Here is a 20,906-nt window from a genome sequence, read left to right on the forward strand (position 1 = left end):
TGCTCTTCTTCACTACTAGTCCCCTATCTTTTCGTGTTTTATTATCATCCTCCTGGTCAAAGACTTAAATAACCACCAAATTCAACTCTAAAAGACAGAATGGGTCTGTTTATTGCACGACACTGTAGCCTTCCAGGAAGTCAAAACCATCAAAGTAACTCATACTAGAAAGTCTGGTTGGCTGGTCCAGTAAGGATGTCACACCTCTGATTTGGACTAATCCTTGTCTGGACAGACTCTGGTTGTTTCAGCCTATGTCGTGTAAGGTTACTGGTCAGACAGACTGCAGCTAACTGGGGCCAGAGACATCATGCTGAGGTGTTCATCCTCCACGACATACTGCTGAGTACTGAAGACCTTTGTATTTGTTAGACGGGTCTAAATGTGTCCTCTTCTGACTGTCCTTTGTGTTCAAGGAAACTCAACAACTGACCAAGAACAGTTAAAAGCATACAATTTTTAATATTAATATAAGATAGATCTGAATCAACACTCAAGTACAATCAAGTACTGAATTGTACAGGTGATTATATTATTGAGTCCACCTGCTGTGTGATCTTTATCTAAAATCTGATTTTGTTTTACAGGTTTATTCCAGTCTTCAGTGACAGAGAGAAAGAGACAAGGCGACATCAATTTACACAATTTATTCTTCCCTGTAACAAAGAAGATACAAATTTGAAGACAAAAATGTGATTTCTATTTGTTCCTCCCAGATGAGTGGATATCTCTCTGTTATCGTGCTCCCTAATGCCTCCTTTGCAACAACAATGAAATCGACATAACCTTTACTTCAGCTGGTATCGCATATTTTGAAGTGAAGCCAAGCTCCTTAGTCTTACTGGCTGACCTGTGGATGGAGATCATGAGGAACTCTCAGTCTCTACACCTGTCGCTTGTTCCCTTTTTGTTTTCTTTACTTTCACTCCTCCTCTGCCCTGCAAGTGCCAGTTCAGGGTCTGACTATGACTACGGAGCCCACCCACGCTTTGTTTGCACCCCTATTCCTGTGGATGCAGACCCTGCCTGCTTCCCTGCAACAGGTCCACGCATAGGAGCAACAGGGCCCAACGGACCAGGCCATCAAAGTGCACCTCCTGCTGGTTGGTGGGGGGCGAGCGATGAAGCCAAAGCCACCATCCTCCACCTCAGGGAGAGCCTTGTCCAGCAGAAAGAGACCATCCTGGACCTGAGGGAGACCATTAGAGAGCTGACGGCCAAGCTCACGCTGTGCGAGGGCCTTGGGCGGGGGGGGACTCCTCACGACGAGCACCACGGCACAGCCTCGCACTCCCATCACGCAGGGGTGGACAGCCACCACACATACTCTGACAACGGACACTATAGCAACCACCATGGAAACAGCAACCTCATGCCGGACTCGCCGCACTACCCCTCTGTGGGGGGGCATCTATCTGATGGAGGGCACAGCAGCAACAACCAGGGGAAAGATAAACATGTGTCACCAGGGGACATCACATCATCACCAGAGCAGATGGAGAGGATGCTGCAGGCGCTGAAGGAGAGGCTGGACAACCTGCAGGTGAGCAGCAAGGAGGATGAAATTCTTTCCATATATGTACTTGGAAATAAAGATAAACTATAGAACAAAACTACAGAGAGGAAGGATAAAAGGATAAAAATTAAAACGTGAATTAAAAGTAAATGATACAGCTAAATTTAAAAAACGAGTTGGATGTTGAGGGAGGCGTATGATGCACAGCATGCCCATATAAGGCGTTTCCTTGTTTGGACACATTAATGCTGTCGTCACCGGATTGTTTGTCAGTCCCAATGCACCATGTCCCCTAAGTACTTCAGACAAAGGAACAATGAATTACTTAATCTCATAAAGCCACTCTACATTGGCAAGAGAGTCACTCTGATGTCCCTCAGTGGGTGCCTCAGAGCAGCTACAGGCTCAGAGGTGGACGTCACTTATGTGAGATACTCAAAAAAGGTTACAGTGGACTGACAAGTCACCCTTAAGTTTTGGTTGAAATTCACATCTTATGGTCAGTTTTTCACTTTAGTTCCTAGTTTTTTTCCCTCTTGGTACACATATCTATCATCTTTCTGCTTACTATCCTCCTTGGATCGTGATCACAAACAGATGTCAGGACCTGTGGAGTGTATGTGTGTCTGTGTGTGTGTGTGTGTGGGGTCTAACATCAGCAGTAATTATCGTGATCTCCCCTGACAGACCAGTAATCAGGGCACGCAATAGGGCAAAGCCTGGATTACCTGAGAGAGACAGAAGCGGAGGCAGACACAGAAAGACATAATGAAAGTGAGGGGGCAGACCAAAAGTATACCTGACATTATGAGATTATGAGTGAATAAAAGAAGTGTAAAAGACACAGAAGTGAAGCTGCTGACATGATTCCTTGAGGCCAGTTTGTGTCTACACAAAGCACCACTGACTCCTTTATCCTCTCTGTTGTGAATAGGAAACACAGGGAATGTGTGTCAGGGAATGCTCGTTGTTTTCAAGACTTCACCTGTGTGTTTTTCTCCTCCCTCAGCAGAAGAGGAACACATCCATCGCCTACTCCAGCTCTTTGAAGGAGCTGCTTCAGAGGAAGATCAGCGCTCTGGAGGAGCAGCTGCACCATCGCACCGCCGCCCTCAGCGGCCAGGACCACCACGACAATGACAGCAGCCACAGAGACGACGGAGACCATCATGATAATGATGGTCACCACAACAACGGACAACTAAATGACCACAAAAACAACCACAACGATGGCGGTCACAGCGTCAGTGAGAACCACGGCAACCATCACGATGACAGCCACAGTGATGACCATCATGATGCAGACGCAGACCATGACAACCACGATGACGGCCACCACGATGGTGATGATGATGATAATGACCACCACAGCAATGAAGCAGACAGTCACACTTACCTTCCACACACAGGATACAGAGCACCAGGACCACGGGATGGTTTCCACTCAAACAAACTGGAAACGATGCTCAGCCAGCTGCACCTTGCAGGTACACAACCACGGTGGCAACTTCATAACATGCATTTATATCAGCCAATGAGTTATGTGATGAATGAACGTTATGTGATTCAATCAAGCAGCATTTGGTTAAGTGTAAGTTGTGTAAGCAGTGTATTCTGCAGCTGCATAGATTCCCATAAGAGTAAGTAAGAATTGCAGCATGTGGGACATTATTTAGGTACTTTTTGGGGAAAAAACAAAAAATCTATTTTGGATGATCAATTTTTGCAACCAATCATTATATTCTAAGATTTTTATTCAAAACAGGAGTGACATTGTGTTTCAAAGTTCATTCATGACTGTGGAAATAGCAGATCAAAAGCTCCAGAACAGCTACTAAATGGACATTTGAAAACATGATTATGATTGTTTTGTCAGTGGCTGTTTCCAAGGCCAAGAATAAACTCTGAATTAAGATGTGGACGTGGATGTGATTTACTTAAATTACTTAAGTGAAAATTTTAACATCTACAATACAATTTTATGACAACCGGGCAAAATCATTCTGCTGAGGAAGTGCATATGATATCGAAAGCTCCATACCAGAACAGCTACTAAATGGACCTTAATGACATGAGCAAAAGTGGTGATGATGTTATTTTTCTTCCAAAAACAGGTTCCAGCAGGAAGAAATCCCAGAGTCCTGACGCCTTCCAGATCAGCTTCCCCATGAGAACCAACTACATGCACGGGCGGGTGAAGAGGACTCTGCTGCAGGAAATCTTCGCTCTGACTTTGTGTCTTTGGATCAAGGCGGGAATGGGGCCTGGCCTGGGGACACCGTTTTCTTACTCAGCACCCGGACAGGCCAATGAACTTGTGCTCATCGAGTGGGGGAACAACCCTATGGAGCTGCTGATCGATGACAAGGTGAGGGAGAAAAGAAATAAACACCTTGCGGCTCTGTGAGTTAAAGGTTCAGTATGGAGGTTTTAGTGGCATCTAGTGGTGAGGGTTGCAAATTGCAACCATCTGCTCACTCGCTGCTCACCTCTCCCTTTGCGTAGTAGAAGCTACGGCGTCCAACTATTGCACTAAATAAAAGATGCGGTCCTCTTTTTGTCCAAATTTCTCTTCTCTTCTTACAAACCAGACTACTACTACTATTTTTTCTTCGTCCGTATTCAACAAAGAATTGAAACACACTCTGTAAAGTAGTTTGTTTGTTTGGGCTACTGTAGAAACATGGCGGCACAACATGACGACTTCCATGAACGGGACCCGTGGTGTATGTAGCTAGAAATGCCTCATTCTAAGGTAATAAAAACATAATGGTTCATTATGTAAGGTCTTTATACGCCACTGAAAACATAGGTATGGATATTATATTGCATTTCTGTCAATAAATATGAACAATGAACCTTTAAGCTTAGCTTGTGGTTACAGTGTTAAAGGTTCTGAACACTTTAGGATTTAACAACATTTGAATCAGAATCTTAATAGCTGAGTCATGTTAACCTCGTTTAAAGAATATATTTAAGAATGATTTATCAACATTAATTATTACCTATTTAATCATGAATATTTAATGTTGTAGAGAAATGCTTAAAATTTGAAGACAAGTTGTCAGGGGCTTTAAAGAGACACATACCTGCTGTCTAAACAGCTTCAAAACATCTTGTTGCATCTTAAAAGGTATAACTGAGAGGATGCTGCAGTATGGCAGGGCCTCAAGTGTCCTTGAGCAAGACAACATTTATTTCACTTATATGGTTGCATCTTTAGGCTGTTCAGTGTCCAGTCTTTCCTTGTGAGATTCAGAATTTAAGTGTGTTTTAGAGGTTAATTCTGGCTTATACCTTTCAGTTAATGGGTTGAATAGGCAGTAGATATTTGTGCTGTTTAATAAACTATATTCTCGCTTCTGTACTTAACTGTATTATACCAGGATGTATTTATACTAGTGTCACACCATCTTCACTATCCCATCCCCAGGCTGTGACGCTCCCCCTGTCGCTGGGTGATGGGAAGTGGCACCACGTCTGTGTGACTTGGTCGACACGGGACGGACAGTGGGAAGCCTACCAGGACGGAGTGCAGCGGGGGTCCGGGATAAATCTTTCCCCCTGGCACCCTATCAAACCTGGAGGGGTCTTCATCCTGGGACAGGAACAGGTACAGACAATGACATTCATTCTTTGTAGATTGCAGATGCAGACAAACTTTACAGTCTAAGAAGATACGTGTGAGTGAGCTCTATTTTTCTCACAAAAGGAAGGGAGCCATGAATACTTTCAATATTTGCACAAATACCAGACGAAGCTCCGAGAACCTTATGCAAATCATGTTACAGTCCAGGCCGTCTTTGGCTATTTGTGCACATACTGAGCATATTCAACTCTCATTTGGGAAGTCCTTATCCTTCTTTATGCATTCACATTTTTCTACAATGGGTTTCTTGACACAAATTTAATCAAACCTCCATATTTAACATAACATTTGACCTGATCACAGATTGCTTTATATTCTACTCTATATATTATCACATATTTCACATAATCTTCAAAATTAAGCAATGATAACAGACTGTTTTTTCCCCCTCTTCTTCAGGACACACTGGGAGGCCGTTTTGATGCCACTCAGTCATTTGTGGGTGAGATGTCAGAGCTGCACATGTGGTCACATGTCCTGTCAGCTAGTGACATCTACAGCCTGGCCTCTTGCGGCAGCCACCTCAGGGGAGATGTCATTGCTTGGTCCGAGACAGAGGTGGAGCTTCGTGGAGGTGTCTCGAAATACCCCTTTGACCCCTGTCACTGAAAGGCTGCACGCCAATGGAAAACCTGGAGATAACATACTGAGAACATTATCACATATCAAAGATGCAGGAATAACACAAAAGTCCCTTTGACTTTCAGTTAATGTTCAGGATGATCAGTCAGTGGCACCAACTGAGCATAAATGCCTTTCTTTAAACTCAGTCAGTGACTCTCTTAAAAAAGAAAAATAACAAAAAGTCTAATCTGTGTTTACAGATACTATGTAGGGTACTTAGTGGTCTTGGGCCTTAGGTTTTGGCCTCTACTGTAATCATGAGATAGTGTTTTATTTTAAACAGACAGACAAGTGCTGTATGTGACATATTGTCATATTGTTAATAAGACTTAATACTGTAGGGTCTGTGATTAAACTTGCAGACTGTACAAAGGTTCTGTTGTGGTGAAGTGACAATCTGTATGTTGTTAGTTTGAACAATACTCATAGAAATGTGCTGAGAAATAAATTTGTAATCTGGATAATCTTTTTTTTATTTTTATAAAAAGGTGTCCACAGGAAATACAGCTAATTTACCAAAGAAAATGTAGAATTGATTTGTGTTATACTTTTTAATGATCTATTTGTTATAGATAAAGTGATGTTTTACTTTGGGAAAAATACTGAAAGCATGTCAGACAGAATTTTGTATTTTACAGCCTGTACTGGTTTTACAATTATTACATGGACTCTTGGCATGATATTGTGATCCAGCACTGCTTTAAACTAATAGTAAAAGTTTATTGTACGTGTTTTTCAAAAACTTTTATAAACTCTACAATCTGTTTATTCACTGAACAAATTGCTGACATTTACCACTTTGGTTTCCAATAAATTTAAATATTTTTTAAGTCTGAGTGATGTATTTGTAGTTTTGTAGTCAAGTCATTGCACTGTGGCTTTTTACTTTCTGAAATGTTCTGGCCTTGACTGTATATTTGTTATTGTACAGTATATAAAACACTGAATTTAGGCCAGGTTAGATGTTTGACCTTCTATGCAAGTTGTTTTTTTCCAAATGTTATTACAATGTAAATAAAAGCGTGAAAAAGACATGTCTTTGATACCGCAGTCGATGTCTTTGTCACCTGATACGGCAGTGCTGTCACTACAATCCTCCTTTCTGCCTCTGTTATAAGCATGCATGGAAACCTCTTCTAGACTTGTCTTCAGGATAAGAAAAATAATGAAGTCTGTTTAGAGTGGTGGCCAACTTCCTGGGTCATTTGGTGGAGCAGCAACTGTTCCATTAGTGTCTGAGCTGCTTGTATCTGGAGCTGGCTCTACTCGTACTGGCTGAGGCTACCTGTACTTCACCTAAGTCTGTGTGAATTGCTAAAAAAGTCTGTACTGGGTCTGCTAGTACTGGCTGATGCTGGATGTGGGTCAACTGTGCTTGTACTGGCGGATGATCCAGCATCTCCTCTACTGACAAACTTAAGCCAAGTGCCTGTAAATTATAGATAAAACTTGAAAGCTCTAATTTTATCAACTACATCAGGCCCATTCAAACTGGCTTCCCCAGGTTTCCTTCAATACATTTTCAAAGGTCTAACTTGACTGAATACATGATGGTTATTATTAACAATCTACATCTCCGTTGGGCTGTTTAGTAATTATCATTAATAACTTTAACCCAAGTGAAACACACATTCATAAGAGCTTTCATGACTAACTGGCCTACTTTAAATCACAAACCACCATGGCAGTTGCACACCAAAATTACCAATCTTTACAAGCCTAATGAACTACTTAAGCATAGGCTACAGATATTACTTAACTACAAAAATTGTAATTATAATTATAGGGAACTGAACGTGCCATGCTCAACTTGAGCAAAAATTTCACACCTATCCTGAGGTTTTATGAATCTGCTTTAAACGCACAGAAACGAAAGGAAACATGAGAGACTGAAGAGAAAACCAGAAACAAACGGATTTTCCGGTGAGTTCTGACTTCAGTTAGCAACGAACCTTTACCTACAACGAACATTAATACAGCTGGTACTTCGGCTACTCGGGCGAATAAAGCACTTTGTAACTTGTTTTTGAAAAGTGCTCTACAAATAAGGATTATTATTATAATAAACGATCAAATTCGCGCGAATAAAGACGCAGACATTCACCTCGCTTGTGTGAACATGAACCACCGGGCTCAGTAGTTAGTAAACCATTTTCGTTAGCATTTTAGCATGCTAACGTTTGCCAGTTAGCACAGAACAAAGTACATCTAAGGCTAATGGGAATATTAGCTTTTGGTCCCAACGATGGCACTATATGGAAAGTTTTATATCACCAAAGTTGATCTACAATTTATCCTGAAAATAACTTAACAGCTAAATATAAGACAAATACACAATCCATCATCTGTTTACCTTTTATTGTTACACAGTAGTTTACTGGCACCAATGTTTTGTGGTTTTCCTTTTGCTACATTTACAGATGATCTATCCATCTTCACCTCACAGTAAATAAAAAATAAATAATTACAAAATAAACACATTTTCTGAAAGAGGTTGCTCTGGGGTCACAGGAATCAGAGGCCCAGTTTCAGTCTGATCACTTCAATGTTAATTCTTTTGTTCTAATGGATATATTTGTTGTCGCAACCATGTTTTTGGCAACTTTGCACTTCAAGAATACCCAGAAAGGAAAGGCCTACATACAGTCCATGTTACATCTAGAAGCACTAACATGGAGATCTAAAGTGAGGCCCTTTATCAGTATGATGAAGTAGGAGTAAAAGGCAATCGTAGATCTGGATTTGAAGGACCCATCACTTGCTGTGTCTTTAAAACAAGTTCTGCATGTTCTAATCAGAGAGGAGACCCAATTCAGCTTCAAACAACATGATATTTATAAGGTGAACAAATGAAGCTCAACAAATGCAGTACATGTTAGTCTGAAACTGTTACTGCTATAGCTGGCCGTGACCAGGAGGTGGCGTTATACAGTATTTCTACTAGTAGTTCATGGTTCATCCTTCAGCATGTTGCAGTGTGTGAGATCACCAATAGAGGGTGCTAAAGAGTTGTCAGTCATAGTAACAGCATTTTCTCCAAAATGCTAAAATTGATAAAGTGCAGTAGACAATTATTTTCACTACCATCTAAAAATGCCAATCCAATAAACTACTAGAAATAAGTTTATGAATTGGATGTCAAGCAAATCTATCACTGGACACAAATCTAAACTTGTTAATGATTCATTACATCTGAATAATTTTACTATTATATAATGAATCAAAGCTTTGTTAGTGTTCCATGTTTTCAATGCTCTTCATCTTGCACCACTGTGGCATATGATAAAAAATTTCCAATTTCAGCTTATGGATATCTTCCTCACACTTCAAATTGATTCTGAGTAGCCAATGAAACAAAAACATGTGTGAGACTGATTACAACTTGTGCTTTACAGAATCTATTTTTCCACCATGGTGGTCAACAGATACTAAACATTTCCTAAATATCTTGATTTTCCATAAACACTATGATCAAGACCATTTACTTTATGCATATATCTATTTCCATATTAAATGCAATTTTTCAAAGTCAACAGGGAACACTAACTTTTCAAATCAGTGCACTATAGCATGATCAGCGATGCATCAGTACCTACGACTGATTGACATGCAATCCTACAGTAGCTCGTACAAAAATCAGATTTTAACAAAAGAAAGAATAAATTAAATCATTTCTATGTGTATCAAACAAATATGCTAACATCTATTTACAAAAAAAGGGTATACATTGTAATGAGCTGCCTTTGTGATTTCTTGAAACCCACTATAGAGGACAGACTAGTTAAATGTCTGACAGAGTTATTACTTGTGAGAGAGATGCTGATGCTGAGTAAGAAGTAAATGACTTGTGGCATGCTAGAACATTCCATCTGAGAGGACGCAATGACCCTTAGTGTTAGACTGGATCTACGGTTTTCTCTGCTATTGCTCAAACATGTTAAAAAACATGCTGAAAAACATTTAAGTTGTCTCAGTGAGCTGAAACAAGCAGCTATCTGGAAGGAGAGAAATCTGGCCATAGTCGAAGATCAACAGTAACTTGGTGATTTAAATCTTGTGTAAATGTAAACAGTAACAAACAGTGACATTTTCCTTATATCATGGTATCTAAGTGTAGTAATGTGCCTCTAAGCCATTAAGAGTACTACAGGAAGCAATGGGTGCATCTCAGTAACCTGAAATCGTTTGCTTTGCTTGCATCTTTGACTTAAACTGATTCTGATAAACATTGTGTTAGTGTTTGAGTAGTGAATTCACATTTTGTCTGGGGTAAGCACAATCAAAAAAAAAAAAAAAAAAGGCAATTTCTCTTTTAATCTGCATCAATAAATGTGACTTAACGAGTACTGGAGCTGCTTGCTACCCTGAATAAGACCATGTTCACACTAATGCAGATGGATATCAAAAATATTTCCACACTAACATTTTTACCCAGTTGTCTAAAAGCCGTACATATTGAAAAACCAGAAAAATAGAGGAATAAAAAATGTCTCCTATCAAACATGCACACGCTGCTTCAGCCAGCAGGCTTGAGTACATCTGCCAAATAACTGCCGTTTTTGGTTTACTGAGCAACTCTGAAGATGGAAGTAGGAAGAAAAAAGGAAGATTCTTGCAAAAGAATTAAGATGCTCAGGATAACTACAATTGTAGTGTTTTTGAATCCTCCATTTTCCATGTGTTTGAACATTTGTCAAGCAAGCTTGAAAAGCTAGCTAAGTGTGGATTTTTTTGAGATCACCAACATTAGTAGGAATATGGTCTAAGTCACGCTAGTCAGCAGACCTGTTCTCTTAAATGCTGAACGTGAGAGGAATGTGGTGAGAAGACGCGATAGATGGTGTGCTCTGGCTGTAGTGTGTCAGTCTGTATATAACAGCGGTAGTGTAAGATAATAAGAGGCAGCCACAGCGGGTGAGCTCTTCACTCTGAATGTGGCTTTCAAGAGTCTGGTGGACAGGATAGCAAGGGGTCTTCATGTTGGGGAGAGGATGTGTTTGGGGATGGAGGATGGGTGGTAATAAAACTTATGAACAGGTAGTAAGGAGCAGCGATGAAAAAATGTGCCCAGTGTTGGAAGGAGAGGTGAGAAAAACAAAGGAAGACAGGGAGAGAAGAAAGGGAATCATCTACGGTTGTTCCTCCTTCTTCTTAAGTGATATACGTTTCTTCCTGGCAGCAAGCATTTCGTAGAAGGGATCAACGCTGACAGCAGACCTGTATAGGTGACAAAGAAACACTATTGAGTGGGGTTGCTCATGAAAGTATAATAAAAAAGGTACATGTACCATCCAGACAGACCTTAAACTAGATATCTAGCGTTGGTCAACATTTCTCACTGGTCTACCACTACCCCTATTTTTTCCCTGTGACACAACCCTCAATTTTCAATTTACATACTTGATGCTGTGAATCCATTCGTCCTTCTCCTCAGGTGTGGGGGCAGAGATACGGTACACCATGTGGTTTCCTTCCACTACTCTCCCATCAGCCTCCGTCTTACACGCCTTAATCAGCTGACCACGGTTGTTGGGGATGTACAGCTCAAAGCAGTTCTGTTGGGAGAAAAGGACATATGACAAACAAAGACAAACTAAGCTATGAAAATTACATGATAATCACTTCTGCGTACACTGTGCGCAAAACTGCAAACTTACAGGTTTCCGTGGGTCTTCTACCTCACGGATGCTAAGATTTTCCAAAGGAATGATTCCTCGAGGCTCCTTATCCTGTTAGCGAAACACACAATCAACAACAGGCTTTTATTTTGTGTTGTTTAATTAATCCCAATTGGAATTTATGAGGGCAAGAATGAACAGAAATTCATCATTCATTCAAATGACAAGTCAGGTTACAGATGAAATTAATCTGTCATTTACATTACATTTACTCATTTGGCAGACACTTATCCAAAGCGACTTACATTTGAGAAACAACATACAAGCATCAACAAAGCATAAAATACAGCACGAGATCTACAACTGACAATACATACTTGTAAGAGCAATAAATACTAGTAAGAGTTAATAGCACACATCGCATCAATGGGGTAAATACCTTGGGAAAGAAGTAAGAGTTAACCAAAAACTGCAATCAATACAAGATAATTGTAAGGGGATAGAAGAGGAAGAGCACAAGAAGTGCATGTTAGAGGTTAGGAGTTAGAGGTGTTATAAGAGGAAGTGTTCTCGGAAGAGATGAGTTTTCAAGAGGTTCTTGGAAGTTTGAGGGACACCCCGACTCTGATGGTGTGTGGTAACTCGTTCCATCATCGTGGTGTCACAGATGAGAACAACCGGGACTGAGATTGCTTTGTGTGAAGGGATAGCAGAGCCAGGCGGCGTTCGTTGGAAGAGCGTAGTGGCCGAGAAGGAACGTAAACTTGTATTATGGAGCTTAGGTAGATAGGTGCAGATCCAGTAGTCACTCTGTATCCAAGCATTAGAGACTGGGGAGCCAGTGGATGTCAGACAGTAATGGAGTGACATGAGTCCTTTTGGGCTGATCAAAAACCAGACGTGCTGCTGCGTTCTGAATCATTTGTAAGGGTTTCACCACACAAGCTGGAAGACCCGCTAGGAGGGCATTGCAGCAGTCGAGGCGAGAGATAACCATGGCCTGTACCAGAAGCTGGGTAGCATATTGAGTGAGGTAGGGCCTGTTTTTTTTTTATGTTGTATACAGCAAAGCGGCACCACCAAGAAACAGCAGTAACATGGTCTGAAAAGGACAACTGGTCATCAATCATGACACCCACGTTTCTCACCACCCTGGTTGGAGTGACAGTTGAGGATTCAATTTGTAGTTTGATGTTATGGTGGATAGATTGCTTGGCTGGAATGACCAAGAGTTCAGTCTTACAGAGGCTTAGTTGAAGGTGGTAATCCATGCAGATATGTCTGAGAGACAGTCTGTGATCCGCTGTGATTAAATAGCAATAAACGGACCAAACTGATGCCAAGCTAACTACAATATGATGCAGCTTTGTTAAACATATGAATTCATGCTTTATCAGGTCAGTCAGCAAGACAACAACTTCTAAAAGTTGCTGTTTGTTTTCTGAATGGAGTTCAGGTCAATCAGGGCTACGCTATGCTAACTTGTTCACAGTAAAGTACGATAGCTACAGACACGTTTTCTCAACTCACCACGTACTTCAACTTCCTCGTTTTCTTTTCTCCCAGCAATGTCCATTTTTGTCCTGTTTTTACATAAATATGAAGTAGTCCAACAGAGCTCACAACGCTAACAACAACACTGGAACTGGATGTGCACAGAACTAGCTGCTGAGAAGCTTGAGTGAAGATAAATCAACGTTGTAATCCCAAAAACTAAAGTAAAAACTTAATTTAATAAAAGCAGTTTACTCCGAGCTCCTCCTGCGATCAAACGGCATAGTTGTCAGAGCATAATCCAGACTGACTACGGGTGTTTATTTGTCCAAAACAAATAAAAGCGCTGCTTCCTGCTCCTCTCCCCCAAATTTAGCAGCTCTCCGCCGGCCAGCAGATTTTCAATCTCCCATTGACTTTGTATGTAAACGCACTGCCCCCAAAGCTCACTTCGCTTTTGGTCTGAAAGCACCATAACTTACTGGTCAGATTCAGTCTTGAGCTACACTAATGTCCTCTTGGAATGTGTGTCAGTTTTGTGTGCTTGTGTTTGTATCATAATGGTAGTCTTTGATATGTCGTCTCTTTGGTTCTTATTGTGCATGGGCAGCCAAACCAGTTTTTGTTCAGGGGATTAATAAAGTTATGCATCTAATCCTCAAGTTCAGTAACCCAACTTCCTAGCAGACACAGTACATTATTGCCAATGTTTTCCAACAACCTTGCAATTCCTACACATTACCGCATTTCATTGCAAGATAACACAACAACCCCACAAATTTTTATTGCTATTTGCTCAATAAAAAACAATGCAAATAACAGTAACAGCATCCTGTTAGGACAGTTTAATACACCAGATGAATCTGCAAAAATTGAAAAGAGTAGCAATGTCAATTTCACTGCATGTGGAATAAAAAGACTTACTGTGGTATATTCAAAGTAATAAAGGCAGTTGTCTGTGAGAATGAACCATCGCCGTTTCCAGGTTTTCACTCGTCCCCCTGAAACACAAGAACATCCATGGCAATTAATAAGAGGAAAAAAATCTGTGTCCTGGGGGGGTGGGGTCAAAGTTGAATGGATAGTACTCTAAAATCTCTTTACAACTAAAATTTTTACAACTAACTATGAGGCAAATGTTTTCTACAACTTTTTTAACTACAACAACTGTCAGTACATACCTCCTGAGAAAACAAGCAGCGGCAGTAGAGGGTGGAAATCGCAGGGAAGAAGCAGAAACAAAAAGGGACCAGAGGATTTAAAGAAAGAGAGGGGACAAAAAGAGGAGATAGGAAGAGAAAGAGATTATATTAGTGACACAGAGATCACAGGCCCCGCCATGCAAAAGAAAACAATCAGATTTTTAGACTGCCATGACGTGAGAAAGTGAGTCTTGTTCACCATCATGCTATGGCAGCGTTCAAATGCCACAACAATGTGAGCTGATAATTCAAGTGGAGACAAAGAGTCAGCAACCCTCAGAGACAAGAGGGCAGGTTCATCATAGCGCAAAGCCTTAAAACAGATCAATAGCATACAGAACATATCACTTTCTTTTCTCAGTGAAAACTTACTGAACTCTCACCCCCCAATCCCGCTTCCTCCCTCCACCCCCAAAACTATTTAACTACAGTACCATGGACTAATGCACATAACAGCACCTAACTTATCATATTTTATCTTATTTATTAAATTAATGGTCAAAAAAAATTCTGTGTGAGCATACAAGTGTGTGTCTGAGCAGGGTGAATGGAAATTTCATCTCTCATAAAAGAAACAAATTTCATTGTATGCAAAATGCAGTGACAATAAAGACATTCATTTGATTCAATACATATCCTGAAATCTGTGACACTGACATACTGAATTTGTTTAATTGTACAAGATCAGTGTTAAAGCCAATATGTAGTGTAGAAGTACTCTGCAACAAAGCAGAAAGGCCTCACTGGGATCATCTCACCAAGTTTAAGAAGCCAGCCCTCTCTGTCCGGGTTGAAGAAGGTGTGCGTCAGGTCATTCCCGTCGTCCTCTGGGATCTTGAAGGGCTCATTTTTAATGCTGTCGTAGAGATTCTGGAATAAAAGATAATATTGTAAAATAAGCTCACTAAAATCTTTTTAGTAGGTTCATTTTAATTGTCAGTTAGCCATCTGCATAGAAAAATATTTCAAAGAGCTCATCGTACTCTGAGCAGGTCCTCCGGCAGGTCGCCCCCCTCGTTGATGCCCCGGTTCATCGAGATGAAACGGTCCACTCCAGGTTTGTCCCTCACATTTGGGTTATGGAGGCTTGTGTTCAGCATAATGATGGCAAATGACAGCACGTAACATGTGTCTGCACGCAGGAGAGGCATGAAAGAGAATACAGCAGTGGTGAGTTTTGCTCTGCACAAAGGCTAAAAAAAACCAAACAAACAAAAAAAACTATAGTTTTTGACTATTTGAAACAAACCTATTACTCTTTACTGTCACTTTTTCTGAAAGCAAGTCTGGTAATGCTGAAAATACCTCATCTCGAGTACATAATAAAACACAAACAATGGTTTTACTGAAAAGCAATGTTTACAAATTGGCAGACTCTTTGGATTTACATATCAGGTCATTTCTGGTAAGGGGCTCATTGTTTGTGTGAGTGCACACCTTCCTTCCTGTGATCCATCAGAGGAATATTAAACTTGCTCAAAGAGGAAATCTCTCAAGTCACACACATAGCAACAATTCCTATATTGTAAGTACACAAGGAAGGTTACATTGCCTACCCTACATTAAATACAGTGTAATTGTGAGCGTATGTGTTTACCAGTGCTTTGGAAGACGCCGGGGTTGCAGTGGCAGTATCTCTGAGCAAAGGCCTCCATCATTCTGTCGATCTTCTGGGCTTCACCAGGCAAACGGAAACTCCACAGGAACTGTCTGCAAAAAACAGGTCGAGGTTTAGGTCAAGTTAGAGAAAACAGATTCTGCAAGAGTTATACAGTCACTACTGCTCTCTTGCATAATGGTTTCCCTCCCTGGCATTATAACTGACAATGAGAGAGGGATGTTCCATTGTTGGGACATTTGTTTACCAGAGAATGCCAAGACAAGAGATCAAGAGATTTTATCCTTAGTTCAAAAAAACAAACAAGCCAAACACAGACACAGTTTACCTGAGGGCCTGTACGAGGTTGAGATCAGTGAACTCATGGAGGTCAACGAAGGCCTGAAGAACTTTGATGTTAAAGTCGTCCCTGCAGAACAGCAACAGAAAAATCACAGTTACAAATGGCAGACACAAAAGGAGAAAAAGGACGTAAGATATTTTGAGACAAAGCACCTTTCTCCAAGGTAATCTCCTATAGCAGTCTTGTTGAGGCCCTCTCCTTTGTATAGGAACTGAGCAATGTCTTCTGAAGTGTGTCTGAGCAGCTCATTCTCCACCAGAAACACAATGCCCTGCGGAGAGGAGGAAGAGTCTGTCACCACACAGCTAAGACAGAGTGAAGACAGAGTAGACAATACAAATATTTAAGTGTTTTACCTTTTTGGGGTCCATGTTGAATTTCTTCCTTCCCATTGCCACATGCCTACTTTTCTGTAGTGTTTTACTACAGAGAGCAAAAATGTAAAATTAAAGAAAGAATGGCTTTTGCATTATTCACACGCAGCACGCTGTTGCAGGCTACAGAAGTAAACAAGGAGCAACAGAAGTTAGCTCCGGCTAGCTCACAGTTTAGACTAGACTCACGTTTTTCATTGTCCTCTCACGGGTCACATTTCTCCCGAATTATGACAAGTGCTCACAACTTTTTGTTAGTTTCATTACGGTTTCTGGCGCTGGACAACGCACTCACTCCATAGACTGTATATAAAAAGACTCCCTCCCTCTCTCTCCCCACTGTGTCTGCTCGGACAGGAAGCATGCACGTAACTCAGAAGAGAGCTCCGGTCCGGCGGATTTCAGGTGTAAGAATTTGTGAGCAGATGATATCGAGGTAGAGAAGGAAGAGAGCCACATGTTTAATAATGGCTCTTTGTGGAGTTTTTCAGTTCACCGCGGCTCCGTCTACAGCAGAACAGCTGCTCTAGAGTGACGTCCCCATCCACACTACTGCGTTTTCGAATTAAACCCTTTCGCTACGTTTGCACCTCCCGTCCAGACTACAACGACGAAAACGGAGAAGTTTCGAAACCCTGCCGACCCCGTTTTGCGGTCAAAAATCCGGAGGGCGTTTTAGTAAAGAAGGGCCAAAACTGAGGACTTTAGAAACGATGACGCAGCCGCTCACGCTCGGCTCTCTGACTGGGTCTTGCAAAGCAGAAACACAATGCTGCTGACCGGCTTTTTGACATCGTAATATTCTGTGCCGTGCAAATAACACTCATCGGCCTACACTTGTACTGTGCATGTCGCCGTTTACTTTGCAACAACTCCCAGTCTGCCCGCGCATGCCCAGTGCACCTGAACGGGTCCTAGCTGTGCGTTTTCAGTCGTTTTAATGTAGACGGGGGTCAACTCCAAAACGCAGCGGAAACGCTGGTGTGGACGGAGATCGTATTTGTTTTAATTCTCCGTTTGTAAACTAAAAGAGAGTAGTGTGGATGGGGCCTGAGTATCCAGACTCAGGTCGCATTTAAAAAGATCCGATCGTATTTAAACCACATATGGATGTGGCCCAATTCCGAACTGGAAAAGATCAGATTCCTTGTGACTTGGCCTGTTTACACTGTCATAAAAAGATCAGATCACATCTGGGCAAAGAAAATCGAATTTGGGTCACATTGGCCTGCAGTCTAAACGTAGCCTTAGAGTGCTGAGTGATATGTTGGTTTGGATATGCCCACAAGACTGTGTCAACCAGAAAAATGTGGTCCATAACACATAAAAAATGCAACAAATCACAAGTGACAAAGTTGACTAACTGCACTTGATGATATATGGGGGAATGGTGAATGAATCTGTGCACAAAGCACACTTTCCTCTTGCCTGTGTAAAAACACTAAATACGATATTATTTAGAGATTAGTACCAATGTTACCGTGCACTTTCTTCCTACCTGCCCTCAGTGCTGGTCTCCAGTCCTTCCACCTCCATAATTGCCTCTCTTAATTCCTCTCTCAGCCGCTGGATCTCCTGCAGCAGGACGCCCTTCCTCCTGCGGATGTCCTCCAGCTCAGAGCGCTCCTCTGGGCTCAGGTCTACTGGGACTATAAGGGAAGAGAAGAAGAATGACTCCATTACTGCTGCTGCAGATATAACAAATGGTAACTGTGCCCTAACACCCTAAGACTTATCAGAAACCTAAAAACCCACTACAACTATTTTGAGAACTGTATTGTTACTAAAATTGGTTGTGACTAATTCCTTCTATCAATATCTTACAATGGAAAGGAGTGGGATAGTAACAGCAGTAGCTGAAGTTAGCATATGAATATAAAACATGAAATGTAAAAGAACTGGGTGAGGACGCTTGAGTGTTTTGTTTTACCTTTATGAAGATAAGATCTTCAATCAAAGTTATTCCACACTTTTAAACAGTTTGCCCTTATCTCTTCTTTTCTTGTACCTCCTACCCTTTCCCTACTCACTAAAGTGTCCTTACTGCACACTTTTTTGGTACAATGTGAAAAAAATACTGAAATACTGACTAGCTCATGATTTGTCAATGTAATGTATGACAGCATTAGAAATGTCTGCTGATGAGTTGTGATAAACTTCAACAACAGAGCAGACAAACACTTCACAACCTCAACAGACACCAACAAAGAGAGGCACACGGATACTGTAAAACTCAAGAGTCAGCCATATTTAGGTTTTAGAGAAAATACACTACTAAGACTGAGAAATATCTACAGTTTGGTCCTAACAGCCTATTCCAGCCCTTCACTTTAAAACACTGTAAAACACTTTTGTTTACAATTTGAAAACATCATCACAAAAATATTTTCTTGCTTATCTGTAGTTTATTTATGTTTATTTAGTTGATGTTGGCATAAGGACAAAGTATAATTTAAGCAATTTCCACAGCATGAAAGCCTTGATAAAAGCTATTCTATCAACACAGTTTTAAGGGATGTAGCTAAGGATGGCATTACAGTGGAGGGCTGGGTGATATATCAACGTCACAGTAAACGGCCATCTTCTCAGGAATTTCAGCTATTGTACATCATACATGTTCTTTATGGTTTTGAAGGCTGTGCTACAGTGAGTTATTTGCCAAAACATGACTCTACCTGTATGGTCACATCTCAAATTACATTTCTAAAGAACTGCTGGTGTGTAAATATGTTTTGACAGCATAAATAAACTTAGATGGACTTGTACACCCAGTTGCAAGTTTACACCTATCTAAAACTAAGCAGTCTAATACACCAGCAATGCACTAAATCCTACCGTAGTAAACGTTATAATATTCACTTTTTGTCTCAACTTCATTGTCACTTTGGTGACTTTGTGGTGGTGCTGCACATTGTATTATGTTGAGGAGTTTTTGATATGTTGTCACTGTCAGCCAGGGTAGACTAAATATTAGAAACAAAATAATGCAATACAGGCTATAGTCTCCAAACCACAACCATCATCATCAACAGCTGCAACAAAAATATGCTTTCATCAAGGTGGGGTGTGGTGCAGGGCTGTTGTACTAGACTGGATTAATTTTATATAAGTATAACATAACCTATTAAACTGCCTACTGGGTGTTTTGTCTGGAAGCTCCATGATATAATAGTCACATTTTCATATGCATTGTGCACTGAATATAGTTTTGATTTATTTTGTTCAAACTACCCAGTTCTAGAGCTCGAAGTATCATCTTGTGATAAGCAGGTTGGCTGTTCCTCCCAGAACAGTGTGTTTACTCTGCAAAACAAACAGCTGGTTTAAAACACCACCAACCACGCCCACAGTTTGGATTAACTGTATGGTTTGATTCATACAACAGCAGCCAGAGTACTGCTAACAGGAGGTGGAGGACGGTTTTAACAGTATAAGCAATGCCTAGTTTTAACAAGCCGTTGTGTAGCATGGAGGCTGGTCAGGGTGTTAAATGCCCACCGACGTTTAGCTGAAACGTTAATCAATATTTAGTTGGCGTCAGGCTCATGTTATGCATCTTTGTGGCGTATTTTAACCAACAGCTGGTTTACAAGTATACGTTTCCGACACGACTGCAAAGCGAGAGACCATATACCTTGGTCAATCATTTATATTAGCTGTTCAGCGGAATGATCAGTCACACCTGAGCAAATAAACTGAGCCACTAGCTACGACTAGCCACAGTTAGCCTATGCAAACAGCTAATTATTAAGCCCACTTACTGTAGTCCAGGTCATCCATTTTTGGCGCTTTATTTTTAGGCATAAATATTTCAGAGTCGACTGTCATTCAATATCAGAAAACTAGGGATATATGTGTAAATATATCCTATAAACTTAAAGGAAAATAGACAACTCCCGGTGTCGAAATGTTGGGCCGGAGACAAAGAAGGTGGCGATACCGGAAGCGGTGTCAGACTTTCGGGATATCTACTTCCGGTCACTTGTTTTTCAAAATAAAACCACTTCTATTTTGTGATGCAAAGATGAAGTTTGAAATAAATGCCAAATCAGGCTACAGTGAGGCTACAGATAGGTTAGTGTTTATGAATTTATTTATTTCATATTCACTATACCCTATTTTTTAAAAGGTTTTAACAGTGAACTTTTACATTTTGAGTGTCTGTATGTTTCTTGGTAGCTGTACAATGCACACCTCTCTTAAGAGCTACTAAGAGGATATTTTAATGAAGATACAGACATTTTTTACATTCATATTTATAATTCTTGATGTGCAGGATTTTCCTTTATCTTGCTTTAATATTTTCTACCTACCATGTTTATTGTTATGCACCAAAATACCAAATTCCTTATATGTGTAAACGTCTTTGGCAATTAAGCTCATTCTGATTTTGTAGTATTTATGTAAAAATCTTATAGTGGGGTCAGTTATTGCAGAGACTGCAAAGGAAATTGAGACCTAGGGCATG

General features: G+C 40.7%; 2 protein-coding genes across 2 annotated transcripts; one reads left to right on the plus strand and one right to left on the minus strand.

The window, feature by feature from the left end:
• Window positions 1-610: 610 nt before the first annotated feature.
• LOC119897528 (neuronal pentraxin-1) lies at window positions 611-6,089 on the plus strand. Its single transcript, XM_038711292.1, has 5 exons — window positions 611-1,543; window positions 2,529-3,003; window positions 3,631-3,884; window positions 4,950-5,129; window positions 5,565-6,089. Exons 1-5 carry the CDS (start codon window positions 857-859, stop codon window positions 5,772-5,774), a joined length of 1,806 nt encoding a protein of 601 aa, XP_038567220.1. The 5' UTR covers window positions 611-856; the 3' UTR covers window positions 5,775-6,089.
• A 2,043-nt stretch (window positions 6,090-8,132) lies between these two features.
• Window positions 8,133-20,383, minus strand: cyth2 (cytohesin 2). Its single transcript, XM_038711294.1, has 12 exons — window positions 20,200-20,383; window positions 17,937-18,087; window positions 16,421-16,487; window positions 16,217-16,335; window positions 16,050-16,130; window positions 15,701-15,813; window positions 15,087-15,235; window positions 14,862-14,973; window positions 13,826-13,902; window positions 11,447-11,518; window positions 11,190-11,344; window positions 8,133-11,006 (listed from the first exon to the last, which is right to left on the minus strand). The coding sequence occupies exons 1-12, from the start codon at window positions 20,264-20,266 to the stop codon at window positions 10,919-10,921; spliced, it is 1,251 nt and encodes a 416-aa protein (XP_038567222.1). The 5' UTR covers window positions 20,267-20,383; the 3' UTR covers window positions 8,133-10,918.
• Window positions 20,384-20,906: the final 523 nt, after the last annotated feature.

This window comes from Micropterus salmoides, unplaced genomic scaffold (assembly GCF_014851395.1).
Source record: "Micropterus salmoides isolate LMB-PRFRI ecotype aquatic unplaced genomic scaffold, ASM1485139v1 Ms_hic_scaffold_11, whole genome shotgun sequence".
NCBI classification, from domain to species: Eukaryota; Metazoa; Chordata; class Actinopteri; order Centrarchiformes; family Centrarchidae; genus Micropterus; species Micropterus salmoides.

Bases quoted from the DNA above. Each gene is read 5' to 3' on its own strand.
- cyth2 (XM_038711294.1), bottom strand. From the start codon at position 20,266: ATGACAGTCGACTCTGAAATATTTATGCCTAAAAATAAAGCGCCAAAA. The intron at 18,088-20,199 runs GTAAGTGGGCTT...CTTCCCTTATAG, and splicing joins AATGGATGACCTGGACTACA to TCCCAGTAGACCTGAGCCCA. The intron at 11,345-11,446 runs GTAAGTTTGCAG...TTCTCCCAACAG, and splicing joins TAGAAGACCCACGGAAACCT to AACTGCTTTGAGCTGTACAT.
- LOC119897528 (XM_038711292.1), top strand. From the start codon at position 857: ATGGAGATCATGAGGAACTCTCAGTCTCTACACCTGTCGCTTGTTCCC. The intron at 1,544-2,528 runs GTGAGCAGCAAG...CTCCCTCAGCAG, and splicing joins AGAGGCTGGACAACCTGCAG to AAGAGGAACACATCCATCGC. The intron at 3,885-4,949 runs GTGAGGGAGAAA...TCCCATCCCCAG, and splicing joins AGCTGCTGATCGATGACAAG to GCTGTGACGCTCCCCCTGTC.